General features: G+C 33.6%; 1 protein-coding gene and 1 non-coding gene across 4 annotated transcripts in view; one reads left to right on the forward strand and one right to left on the reverse strand.

Moving 5' to 3' along the window:
- Positions 1 to 14,497, reverse strand: part of LOC125652523 (multiple C2 and transmembrane domain-containing protein 1-like) — a 99,003-nt gene extending 84,506 nt beyond the window's left edge. For 2 of the 3 annotated variants that reach the window (XM_056139246.1, XM_048881814.2), the window contains exons 1-2: positions 14,441 to 14,497; positions 6,696 to 6,770 (exon numbers count right to left, since the gene is read on the reverse strand). In XM_056139246.1, the coding sequence (XP_055995221.1) occupies positions 6,696 to 6,770; positions 14,441 to 14,459 (94 nt within the window). In that variant the 5' untranslated portion in view covers positions 14,460 to 14,497. Of the gene's footprint in view, positions 1 to 1,923; positions 2,218 to 6,695; positions 6,771 to 14,440 lie in introns of those variants that run through there. The other variant, XM_048881815.2, reaches the window with a different exon arrangement.
- Trnat-agu (transfer RNA threonine (anticodon AGU)) lies at positions 9,186 to 9,259 on the forward strand. The gene has a single exon. It is a non-coding gene; the product is annotated as a tRNA-Thr (tRNA).

Raw genomic sequence — 14,497 nt, forward strand, 5'->3', positions numbered from 1 at the left:
AATTATCCTGTGTAAACCGGCCCCTCAATGATACACCACCCTAATTGTTGCGGTCAATTGTATTCGGTGTACACAAGGTCCCAACTGCTCGTAATTAGCTCTAATTATCGCATTTAAACCAGCCACCCCACAATGACCAACCTGTCGGTATTCGGTCGATCACACGCGGTGTACACAAAGGGTGTCTCTAGGGAAGCCACAGGTAAGTAAAAGAGTGCAACTGGCGATGAGTCGCGATCAGTTTAAAATAAAACCTTATTTTTAGGGGTGCACTTTTCAATTATGACAGCACCACGCACAATTTAATGGCGCCCTCCCCCTAACGATAGAGACGAGAACTGACATTAAAAGACAAAGTTCAATTAATCGATGAATTCGATACATTCTTGGAATGAAACAAAATCGGCAACAATCCCGTTATGTTTTCCAAAAGCAAGGTTTCCCCTCGTGGACTTCTCGGAGCTCTCCGGCGAGTCAGAAAGTGATGATATGCAGTTAGTTAGCACAACTCGCCATGTCCGGTCGATCACTCGGCATTGTATTAGTTTCTGTTTCACAAATTGAGACAGTTGAAAGCGATACATTTACAATGAAAGTTGGGAAAGACAAATTTTAAACGAACACAACACAAACTTGACGAACGTACATAATGTTGCACTTGATAACGGTGATGATGTAGACGAAATCGACAATTTACCAACAGAAAATTGCGCGAATAATTTCCAGATTTTAAACTGTTTAATGAAAATTGAATTTTTTTCAAATGAGCACGACAATAAAATACTGACATTTATATTTTTACATTTTGAATTCTTTTGTGATATATTAAAACGTTAGCAATCATTACACACGTATGCATAGATTGTGAATACAAGGGAAGCAACTCTCATTCTTGTCAACATTCTGCACTCCGGACTCTGTGCAAACCGGACAATTTCTTTGGAACCACACATAGCCGGTTTAGACAGATTATACTGTAGTTTGAAAATTTTAGTATTTATCAAAGCATGTTGATCATATAGTTTGAAAAGCATTTATCTATAAGCATGTTCATCATATAGTGTGGGTTATTAAATCAAATACTCTATATTCATATTTTTGGATGTATTTAATTAAATCACAATCGACAGTGAATTTAAAAATCATTTTATGGTTGAAGACTGCACTAAACACCCTAACTGCATGTCACAGTGTTAGTGACCAAAACTAAAATTTTGATGCACCTCTCTCAACTTTAATTTCACATACACATGTAGCCTCTCAGGGAAATGAGGGAATACCAAAGATGTTTAAAATCCATCATCATAAAAGATAATATACCACAGATATTTGTTTATTTAGTCAACAAATAAATAAAACAGAAAATTATCCACTATTTTTTCAAAAGTCTAGGTTAATTGGGACCATTGATCGACTTTGACATAAGCAGGGGTATTCGAGATTTAAGTTAGTGATGTTCATCTGTATATGTATCCTTCACGAATGTTTTATAATCTTATTACACATTAGCTGTATAACAATCTTATAAAACACTTTCAATACAAATATTCTTTCATTATAATTTTGAACAAAGAGATAAAATACTAACAAGCATTTTTGAAAGAGTAAACAACATATTTGATTTATGAATTCAATGAGCATATATGATAGCATTAACAAATAAAATCATCCCTGTAATTTAAAATGTTTTTTCACAACAATACAACTACTTGCACGAAACAGAAACACATAAATGTGCCCTTCTTTCATGCATCCTCATACATTTAATCAAACAACTGAAATTATCATAAAACTTCCTGGAGATCTAGAAAGAGAATGCAGCCCTAAATATTTACCTCATATCAAAAATATATCATGAATTAATCTGAAAAAGGATTTTTTTTTTTTAAAAATGAATTCAATTTCAGAAAAATCTATACTTGCTGTGAAATGACACTTTGGCCTTTTTCTTAGATACCGAGGTAACCATTTTTTTCATCTGAAGTAGCTGCAAACTACACTGCTGGGACAAGTCTGACAGACTCAAGTAATTGATTACAGAAAAATTAATATCATCAACATGATACCCTGTGATAAAATAACCACGAATACATATACATGTTGTCCACCTGTCTGTCAAGATCAATGGTATAATTGTATGTTGTCACCAATGTATGTACTAACATTAAAGAAATAAGGATATCCAACATTAGTTTCTAGTTCCTGATCAATATTAAAACTTACTCATGCAAGAGCTGTTACAAAAAGCCAAGTACTCCATCTATTCATAAACCGTGCAAGAAAATTAAACGAATGAAATAATATCTGCTTTATATGGCATGAAATTTATTAGAAACGGGTTATTCATATGGAATGTGTTGATAATTAATTAACTCATAATCCTGTTAATATTACAAAATTAACAATCTATATAATTATATGCTATATACCCAACAAAAGTAAACTGTAAGATCTATATCAGAATTATCTCCCTTCCACAATGACCTGCAGACAGAGGAGGGCTAGCTGTGAATGATTTCTACAGAGTGGGGACAAGGAGACTCAGTTATGTTCTGATGTTTCTTAGAAACAGCAGATTTCAAAACAAAAGCTCTGTTTATCACAGAAACTGAAATATCCCTCATCTTACAACCATGAAACCAACAGCACGCCAAACTGTATAAAACATTTTAATTGATCATCACCATCAAGTCGGAACCAGCTGTTGCATTTGATAAAACTTGTTGAACCTATGTGTCACCATAAAAACACAGTCAAGAGGTATATTCATTAAACCTGACATACCCTAGTCAAGATACCAACCAGTGATACTGACAATATATGATTTCAAACAACTAATGTAAATGTCTAATAAACAGATTTCTCACTGCTGAAATATATTGCACACTGGAGTTTGAACAGATACATAACAATGTCAATTTCTGTTGTAGATACACAATTGTAACTACTCGGCCATTTCTGTATCCACAAATAACTTCTTTTTGGTGACCCCCTGGGGTCATGATTTTAACAAATTTGAATCTGCACTATATCAGGATACTTTCAGGTAAATTTCAGCCCTTTTGGCCCAGTGGTTCTTTGAGAAGATTTTTAAATGACCTCACCCTATTTTTGCATTTTTGTGATTATCTCCCCTTTGAAGGGGACCTGGCCCGTCATTTGATCAAACTTGAAAGCCCTTCACCCAAGAATGCTATTTGCCAAGTTTGGTTGAAATTGGCCCAGTGGTTCTGGAGAAGAAGTCGAAAATGTGAAAAGTTACAGACAGACAGACAAACGACGGACAACAGGCGATCAGAAAAGCTCACTGAGCTTTCAGCTCAGGTGATCTAACATAAAGGGACTTGTAAAGGATCAATTAAGGGCAACAAAAGAAAATACCCATTGGGCCAAATCAGTCTACACACAAACAGCTCATCCATATCTGTTCTAGTTTATTTAGGCCACACAAATGCAATGATTAGTTTTTCACATATCTTTGTCTTTAGTATGTGGATATAGGAGGAAACTTTTAACAGATCTTACTACAATGCAGCATGATACATATTATTATTTGTTAACGCATTTTAAGTTTGTCAAAAATTTCCAAATTATATTTCATATTTTAGGAAACTTTAATCCTGCATTTTTGACACAAGTGTAGTAGGAAAATATGTTAGAAATTTCTAATATTAAATTCATGAGACAGCAATGCAAGAATACATCAATATAACCTGCCTCAACTGTGTGCACCGTAAATCGAAGGTTTTTACTAGGAAACTGACACAGTCAGCAAGGGCCCCGCTGAGGGTTATTAGAGGAAAGTGACATCTGTATTTGATATAGCAATGTTTGGGGCTGGTATCTATGTTAGAATCAACAAGAGGTACTGTGAGCAATGCTCAATAAGAATACCCCCCGCTTACCCCAATCTCCCAAAGGGTGTTGTTAATAGGTATAAATTACCTCTTTCCTGAGTGTAAAAATATGGTATGCCTTTGCAGAAGAAAATGGAAGATACCGTCCGAAAACAAATCCATGGTATAAACCTATAATTTTGGCCTTGAGATCAAAGGTCAAGGTCATAAAGAGGTCATGAATGTACATGGCACATAGTCCAATGGTGATACACCCATGTCTTATGGTATGACTATGTCAAAACCCTATAATCAATTTTGACCTTGAGGTCAAAGTTCAAGGTCATATAGAGGTCATGAAGGTACCCAACACATCGTCTCATGGTGATACACTCATGTGTCAAATATGGTATGCCTATGTCAAAGAACAAAGAAGTCATGGCCCTGACACGAATCCATTGTAAAAACCTTTAATTTTGACCTTGAGGTCAAGGTCATGAAGGTACATGACACATCATCTCATGGTGATACACTCATGTGTCAAATATGGTATGCCTATGTCAAAGAACAAAGAAGTTATGGCCCGGACACAATCCATTGTAAAAATAAAGTGCACCGCCACGGCACATGATACGCCCGTCACATATTGTTAACAGTATAGATTGTACCCATTAAAACATTTTTTTTATATCACCTTAATTAAATGTCACAGTGACCTTAAAGTAGGATGCGACACACCTTCTACCTAAGATGCATTAGTTGACCAATTTTGGTGATTCTAGGTCTAATAGTTTTCAAGTTATGAGCCGGACAAGTTTTTGCCATATATGGCCATATCTTCTTAATGAAAAGTCACAGTGACCTGGTTTTAATGTGTGACACACCTTCTACCCAAGATGTATCTACAGACAAAGTTTGATGATTCTAGGCCTTGTAGTATTTAAGTTACGGGTCGGACACGAAAAAGCTAACAGACGGACGGACAGACGGACGACATGAACGCCATACCATAATACGTCCCGTCTTAAGACGGGCATATAAAAACCTTTAATTTTTACCCTGAGGTCAAGGGTCAAGGTCATATAAAGGTAATGAAGGTACTCGACACATCGTCTCATGGTGATCCACCTGTGTGCCAAATATGGTATGCCTAAGTCAAAGAACAAAGAAGTTATGGCCCAGACACGAATCTGCACAGACAGAGTGATTCCTATATACCCCCGAGAACTTCGTTCGGGGGGTATAATAATACTCAAAGACACATTCAAATGAAAATTTGTGAAAAAGAAATCATGAAACATATTTATGAGAGACTGATGCAAATGTAAATTAACTCTGTTTGGCATACATCATCCACTCAAACACAATAGAGTCCATCTAAATCCCATTGTAATTGGACTCGAAATGGACAACTGGTATAAAATGTGGTATATACTATCCGAAAAGGATTATGAATTTGACATATTGATGTCTAAGAAATGGAAATTCTGACATCGGGGGTCTAAGCGTTTTCAAACACATTTGATAGAAGTATTCTACATTTTTCAAAAATAGAAATGTATAGAATATGTCTTTACATACATAGGTGAGGCAGTTTCCTTGTTTCTAGCAGACATATCATGTATGTGCTAAAAAAAATTCATAAACATGCAAATATCAAAATACTCAAGTAGAAAATGTTGACTTTATCATCAACAAGCAGTGAAACACACCATTTCAAGATTTTCACCGACAAAAGTTCGGTAACGGTAATAAGTAAGGTACACTCATTTTGTATCTACTTTGTGACTTTCTTTATTAAAAGGAACAGTTCTCGAAGGTGTAATGTGCAATTAGTACTTCAATGAAGCAGTTACGTTTGAATATACTTCCACTTTGAAACCGGATGTCAGAAATTTAATTTCGTATTCCGATCCCGATCAAGAGTTGTTGACTGGGAATGACGTACATTTAATTTAACATACATTAACATTGTAGAGTTATTTAATGTAAATTTTCTATATCAATACAATATATCATATTTCATACAGACAGACAGACAAAGTGACATAACCCCAAAATCTATAGGTGTCTTCCTCTTATTATAAATAATTTCTGTACAACATTTGAAAACTTTACAATGAAAACTGTTTGAGTTATTGTGTCAAAAAGAAAATGTTGATGGACAGATGAACGGACAAACAATGTAATTACTCTAGGGACCTAATAACTATATAAGGGGTGGATCGGTAGCTCTCTGATCTGTGCCCATATTTTCTCAGAGAGCTACAGTTTTGCAGCTATATGTACACAAACATACAGTGTCTATTTCAGATTGCTCCATGAGCATATAGATAGCTCAGTAGCCTTGTCTGAACAAAAGAAACTTGCCCATTCAAGGAAAAAAATTTCAATGCAACTCCTAACATAAATAATGTAAATATATTCAAGTTTTAGATTATTATGACCCATTTGAAAAGCTTTACCTAAGTAGATTTTGATGTTCCCAAGGCAAAATTAAAATTAGCTAGAAAACAGAGTTATCTTTATCCAGTGTGTTACAAATGAAAAATCTATCTATTGATTATTGTATTTATGAACGTGAACTAAACACATTGCCATATCCATTATTGCAACACAATGTACATCACTTAACAATATCCAGCCCAAAATGAAGACACTGCCATGTATAAATTGTTCAAGTTATCACTATTAACATTATATAGCCTAAAGAAACCTTTCTACTCTATAGTTTGATCAGCATCATTTCTTTTCTTTGCCATCAATAAATAATCACACCATATTTCTTATGAAATTTCATTGTTATATTGAGTGGTGGGATGAGAAAAAAAAAATTAAATTCATTGGATAGCGCCTTACGATACATATAGTCATCCTTGCTTTTTCTTGCAAAACTGTTTTGGATTCTTTTCAAGCTCCAACTTTTCTTCTCCTCTGAAATACAAGATATTCAGATCAAATTAATGTTCCTCATTTGTTATCAACATCTAAGTCCCCTGTAAATGCTTTCATAGAGAAATTGTGCAGGACTGCTACCTGCAAATCTAAAATCTCAAAAAGCAGAAGAGTTAAACACATGTGGTAGAGTTTAATACACTGCTTTCCCACTAACGCTGGCTCGTGGATTAACCCTTTCAGTATAATATGGAGAGCTCTGGAATGTTATGTCAGAGATCTCTGGTTCAATCCTTATCAGTGGCAACAGTCTTTGTTAGTTTACACATATATACAAGACTATAGACAAAATTGTAACCTTTTGTTTGTGTAGTTTTAAAATATATCAGTAAATAGTATTTATACACACATCTATTTTAGATATCCACAATTAAGTATATACACTAAGGTCAAAGTAATGATGTGTTTCTTCCAATGGGCTTTATCCACAATTAAGTATATACACTTAGGTCAAAGTAATGATGTACGTGTTTCTTCCAGTGGGCTGCTGGAGTTCATGCTAATTGTTAAAAACCAAATTGAATTCAGTCTTACAATTTTTATTCAAAATTTCTTTTATCCATCTCTCTCAATTTCAATCATTCTAATTATAACCATTATCCTTAATTCAGTCCTACCCAATGAGCAGTACGGGAAATAAAAGAAAATTATGATATTATCTGGAAAAACTAAGGTGTTTTGCACAATTACACCTCGGGTATTGAACATTTCATTCAGATTTAAACTGTTAATTAGTATAGTCGAAACTGCATTTACAAACATTCCCATGCAACAAAATAACTGCCCATTTCATAGTGCAGAAAATCTACAATCGAAAAATTTATTTATCCAAATAAAAACAAAGTGTCTTGCACTATTACACATGCTTTTGAACATTTCTAACATCAATTTCATGATTATTCCATTTCAAAGTACTGAAAATCACAAAGATTAATTTATCCTAAAAAGCAAAGGGGTCTTGACGATTATAATTTAGTACTGAACATCTCTGTCAAGTTTCATTCCAAATTGAATTTCAATTTAAATGACTAGCCCATTTTACAATACAAAAAATTTATTTCATTTTGCACAACTATACTTAATACTACAAGAGAAACTGTGTTCACAAACTTCTTGGCACATGGATGACCAAACAGATAAATGGACAAGGTAGAAACAATTTGTCTCCCACAGAGAGGAAGGAGACATCATCAACAGTTCACTATGTGTCTCTTGCTTGTAATTAGATGATCTTATGGAGGAAAATGATTTCTCCATCACTGGCTTTATATGTTCTCAGTATGTACATGGATCTTTGGCAAGTCCTAGAGCTCTGTCATTCCTTGGTAGTGAGGAAAAGCTGGTTTTACGTGGTTGAATATTAAAATATTCATACTGTCTAAAGTCCCCATAAACAGAACCATAGAACATCTAACATTTATACTCCAGTCCCAATAAAGGGAAAAAACTCAATTTAAACATAATGCACTTCATATTTCTTTAAAACTGTTTTTGGAATATTCTACTCTGTAAAAATATTTGCATAGCAGAGAAGACTGTTCTTCTTTGAGAATGATATTTACATCAGATCTGGTATATTTACAGGCCTACCCCCCCCCCCCCCTTTAATTTACTGCAACACTTTCCACCCAGGGTTGTTCAAATTGCAATAATTCATAAGTTATGCCAAGGAAAATATACATTAATTTCTTGTTTCCAGATTCCAACAAGAAAATATATGGTAGGTATGAAGGTAGAAAATTTCTACAGTTTCATTTTCAAATCCACAGAGATATGAAAAAAGTGTATATATATATTTTTTTAAAGTACAATGTTCAAGCAACATTACATTTTGCAAGTGTCTTAACAATTTCACTTGATTAAAAAGATTTTAAATTTATTCTATGAATAGGTCTCTTCCCTCTGATTTACAGCTGTCATTGAGATATAGGGAGCAGTGTCAAGAGTCTTCAACACCTGTAAGTGCTCGTCTCACTTCCCCCTCTTTATAACAGAGCTACACAAATTAACAATTAAGCTCCATTCATATTTATAGTACGCTCAATGGGGCTTTCACAAGATCTCATAGAAAAGACTTTTAAGACTGTTGTTGAAAATAGGGTCAAGAAACTGGAAACAATAATTTTTTGGGGCCTAAATTTCCTACTGGGAACAAGCAGTCCTACTGGGTAAATTATTAAGGAAGAATATAAATGCAACATTCTTCAAACAAAAGCATATTGTTATAGATGCAAAAATTTAATCAGAAATACAATCTTTGTTCTTTGAATTGTTTCACCTGTCTGGTTAGGCTCAGTGAATTAATTAAGCATAGTTAGTAACTTGTACTCAGACCAACTTATACCCAGTTTTTATCATAATGTAGTAATTAGGGCTATACGGACCGTGGATATCGGCCTGGATAGCTCAGTGGTTAGAGCACCTGACTAGTAATGCAGGGGTCCCGGGTTCGATTCCCGGTCCAGCCAAAGATTTTCTCCTCTCTCCTATATATACTACAATAACATACTTATATCAGATTTTTCCCCCAAATGTATCTAATTTCCACTTTGTTCGAGAGCATTTTCGAATGTAGAAAATGAATTAATTAGTATATATTATAACTTTAATAGTGATTGGTTTTAAAAACAGATATGCAGGTAATTATGGAGTATATCATTATGATGAACTGTATTCATGCAGTGAGTGGTGTTTAATGATATAAGTTAATTCTATTGATTACTTAATACAAAGTAATTTTCCTTGTATTAATCAACCCATAATTATATACCTGTACTTTTGATACACATAAAGATCAATACATGATTTTTTGGCTGTTTGTTGGAACACCATGAATAATCATAGATCTTACAATATATACTTTACAACTAAAAACACTGTATATTCATTGGAGCTTTGGATGGATCAACTGCTTTATCAGGAGAAAACAACACAATGTCACCCAAAAATTTAAGCTTCTAGACGGCCGGATTTCACATCGTCATTAAGAGTTAAATTGTACATGAATTTCTTCATTTTTTACAATAAGTAATTCCTACCCGAGATAAATAGTGTGAATTATTTTTTTAATGATCATGCACTTAAAAATACTGAAAATATATACTTTAGAATCTGATTCAGAGAAAAAACATAAATCTGGAAAAAAAACTGAGATACAGTATGTGCTATGTACACCAAGCTATGTAAAACGAGCAAATTAGAATATGAATAAAATAAGTGAGCATTTTACCCCAAATCAAGAGGCCACATCGCTCACCTGAGCAGCAGTTCCTAGCAATACACAAACTTGAGCAAAACTATCATTAAACAGCTTAGTTCAGAAAAAAAAAAATCAACAGGTAATCTGGGATGACTAAAAATTCATCAATCATCAAACTTAATTATCAAACTTGACTACAAATTCATTATTTATCATATGTCCTTGTACATATATACACTGTATTTACAGATTTCATCTAAGGATGCTTTTAATTTCGATCCCATATTGTGGCCCCAACATATCCCCTGGGATCATGCTTTTAACAAACTTGAATCTGCACTATGTCAGGAAACATTCATGTAAATTTCAGCTCTTCTGGCCAAGTGGTTCTTGAGAAGAAGATTTTTAAATGACTCCATCCTATCTTTGCACTTATGTGATTATCTCTCCTTTGAAGGGGACATGGCCCTTCATTTGAACAAAGTTGAAAGCCCTTCACCCAAGGATGCTTTTGGCCAAGTTTGGTTGCCCAGTGGTTCTGGAGAAGAAGTCAAAAATGTAAAAAGTTTACAGACAGATGGACAACAGGCGATCAGAAAAGCTAAAAAAAAAATTAAAAAAAGCAGGGGTGGAAGGGGGGGGTGTCAAACATAAAGAAATTTAATTTGTACCCCATATCCACTGGGCTAGGCAGAACATATTAGAATAGATGCACTCACTGTAATGCTGTTATACATACATATTACCTATTATAAGTTTCAAGTTTTATTTTTTCTCATTCGCTGTTAACACAACATAGAGAGCATTCAAGAACAATATATTCACGCATGCAGAAGTAATTAATATATATATATATATATATATATATATATATATATATATATATATATATCATAATTTTGATAATAAATAAGTACAATAATAGACTATTATATATATATATATATATATATATATATATATATATATATATATTTAACCCAGAGGGTTTACTCTCTTGGTGATTGTATGTATTAATTTTACACAATTTCAAAATTAATTTATCATTTTTGGTTGCAAATAGATTATGAAATTTTATAACATTAGGTCTATTATGAAATAATTCTGGTATATAATGTCACCTAATATCATTTACTAGTAAAGCTGGACAAATAAGAATATAATGCATCTCATCTCCAATATCAGAACTGCAAATATTACATTTTCTTTGATTTCGATCTATATCTAGCCACCTTCCCGTTCCTATGGATAATTTATGATTTGTGGTTCTAAACCTGGTTAATATACGTTGTTTATGTATTGAAATATTTGACAATATATATATTCTTGACATATTTAAAAGTAAGATTTGTAAAAAGTCTGTAAGTTATGCCTTTAGAAGATTGAACATTACATTTAAATACCCAGTCTTGAATAAACTGATCTTTCAATCTTTGTTTAACATGACAGATAATCCAGTTATAGTATTCATTTTGTCAACATTATACAATCCATTAGACATTCCACTTTTAACATATAACAATATTTTTCATTTTCGCCATGTATCATCCGACACCGAAAACTAATAATTATTGCTTGATTTTATATGTAAATATAATGGTGGTCGACCTAGCTCACCATAAATCATAATTTGGAGTGGATGACTTGACATGTAATAATAATTTACAAAACTTTAAGTGTATCTTTTCAATAATTTCACTGTTTCCGAAACCCCAAATTCCACATCCATAATGATATTGAAAGATAGCAACAACAATTTTGTCAAATAAGTGTAAATGATCTACTATACGCGATTTCCGAGTTGCCAAATAGTTCTTTCTCTTTGTGGAACTCTTACGCACAATGAGACGCAAAACATACTATCGTCAACACGCTGTGGGTACAAATGCTTATCGCTGCCTTCATATATTGCCTTAAGGCCGATTATCAGACATCATGCAACCACCCAATCTGCAGGGACACACAATATTAGTAAGTTTATTAGCATTTAATAATAAATTAGCTCAAACAAAAGTCGATAATCGCCATTTTTCTTTAATTAAAATATCACTCGTGCAGAGGAGGAAATAAATATAATTTCGTATTTAATCTAATGGCCTAATTCAAACAAAATATTATTTTTGATATGGTCAGTTTAATGTATACCAACGGCTGATATAAACAAAATTTACATTTTCACTACTTTTATCCGTATTTACATAGCTAGTCTATAGTATAGGTATACATCTTGTACCCACCCAAGCCTTCAACAGAACACTGAACGTACGTACCTCCATCACAGAAGAGCTGATATCTCGGAAGTTGCGTATTGAAAGATTAAGATCATGACCTTTGCTTGATATTATATACATATTAAGGAGTCTTTGAGTCAAAATGATATGAAAAGTGAATACTTGTATACATGTAATTGCATCATTCTAATTTATCAACACCAGTGTATCATTTAATTCTAAAATAAATAAGCAACACACTGATATATATTATTTATGATATTTTCTTCAGATACAAGTATCACTTAAGAATTCTTCAAAAATATATGTAACATTAAAGTTTTGTTTTAAGAAGTAGACAATTTAAAGTGAAAAAGAAGTGCCAGGAAATGCTCAGAATGCACGATTTTGCACCATCTACCCAAGAGCTTCTGTGGGCCTAGGTGCCGCCCAGATGCCCGACATCTTTGAAGTAACCTTTAAATCAGCTTTTTTTAAACAAAGCAAAATCAGATCTGAGTATGGTGATTAGAATGACTAGAACTTTGAAAACAAGTATGAAATAAACAAACATTTTCATGTAAAAAACTATCTCAAGATCTCCCCTATGATGTTATGAACACAAGCAAAGGGTGTAAATGGGGTAGGGGTGGAGGTTGTGAAAAGTACCTACAAGATCAAGTGCTAGACACCCCCTTTCACAAATTCCTACATCCGCCTTATCCATACCTAATCTCAGCGAGATTCGTCGAGGCTGGATATTTGGACTGACGCCTCTTCCGAATCTCAGACCAGTGTCACATAAAGTGATTCGGGAAATCTTGCCTGAACTTCGGCCGCTTGTTGCGATTAAAATGGGTTAAATTGAATTTCTTGCCCGCTTCAACTTTTCGCCTCAGACATCCTATTAACTCCCTATCACAATGAAACATGCATTTCTTACCTTTACAAGGTGTAAATCCCACAGTAATTCAAGTTGGCTATTTTCGAAGCCATTGCAAACGGCCATCATTTCATATTTTACCTTCTTAACACTGAAGAGTTCCGATAGTTTAGGACGCCTTCTAATAGATTGATTAAATATTACACAGTTTTCTTTTTATTGCTTTTAATTTTTATGCTTAAATGCTTTGTACAAAGTAATTGTCAACCAATAAATTCTGTATTTTCAATCATAGTACAAATTGTCATGAAGTAGTATATCGGAACTCTTCAGTGTTGAGAAGGTAAAATATGAAATGGTGGCCGTTTGCAATGGCTTCGAAAATAGCCAACTTGAATTACTGTGGGATTTACACCTTGTAAAGGTAAGAAATGCATGTTTCATTGTGATAGGGAGTTAATAGGATGTCTGAGACGAAAAGTTGAAGCGGGCAAGAAATTCAATTTAACCCATTTTAATCGCAACAAGCGGCCGAAGTTCAGGCAAGATTTCCCGAATCACTTTATGTGACACTGGTCTGAGATTCGGAAGAGGCGTCAGTCCAAATATCCAGCCTCGACGAATCTCGCTGAGATTAATCCATACCATGTACAAAAAAAGATTGCTGTACCACATTAAATATAATAGTTATGATATACAATTATGATAATATACAATATATATATATATATATATATGTTCATGTATATCAGTATGCATATTAGTACATAACCAGGCATAAAATGAAAAACATTTGATAATTTTTAAAGTAGATCATGCATGTGTTGTCATATGAAAGGGTTGTATTTTTTTCTTTTAATAAGGATTTTAAACTAAACATTGCAAACTTTTACGAAATGAGGCAAAATTCAAAAATGTTCACCACACCACAACAACTCTGCACATACGCTACACATAAGCCTAGTTTTCATTCATGAAAATGTTGACAGGTGTGTTTAACGTCGTTTGGGTTGCGCAATGCGATTTTCAAAACAAGAGCGTATCATGTAATCATAGCTGTCATGTAACTTTCATACAATTAATATAGTTGAAGTAATTAACCTGGTCAATCACAATTAGAAAATAATCAGAAATAATTCGACAACAATTTATCTTTCATCATAATATTTCCCTAATGAGCTAATGAGGCTAATCCATGTTTTCACACACGTGTGCGCACCTGATACTCGATTGAAATGAAATGTTAACACTGTCTACCAACTTTCGAGATGTCCCAACCATTTCTAATTACGTGAACTAAGAAAATGTATGTTTTAACGAATAAAAAACTTTCGGAAATTATGTTTTGATTGTTTACCTTTGCCGCTTCTGTCCATGTTTTCATTTTTTTCACATTCCTTGTGAGCATGCGCCC

This window comes from Ostrea edulis, chromosome 5 (assembly GCF_947568905.1).
Source record: "Ostrea edulis chromosome 5, xbOstEdul1.1, whole genome shotgun sequence".
NCBI classification, from domain to species: domain Eukaryota; kingdom Metazoa; phylum Mollusca; class Bivalvia; order Ostreida; family Ostreidae; genus Ostrea; species Ostrea edulis.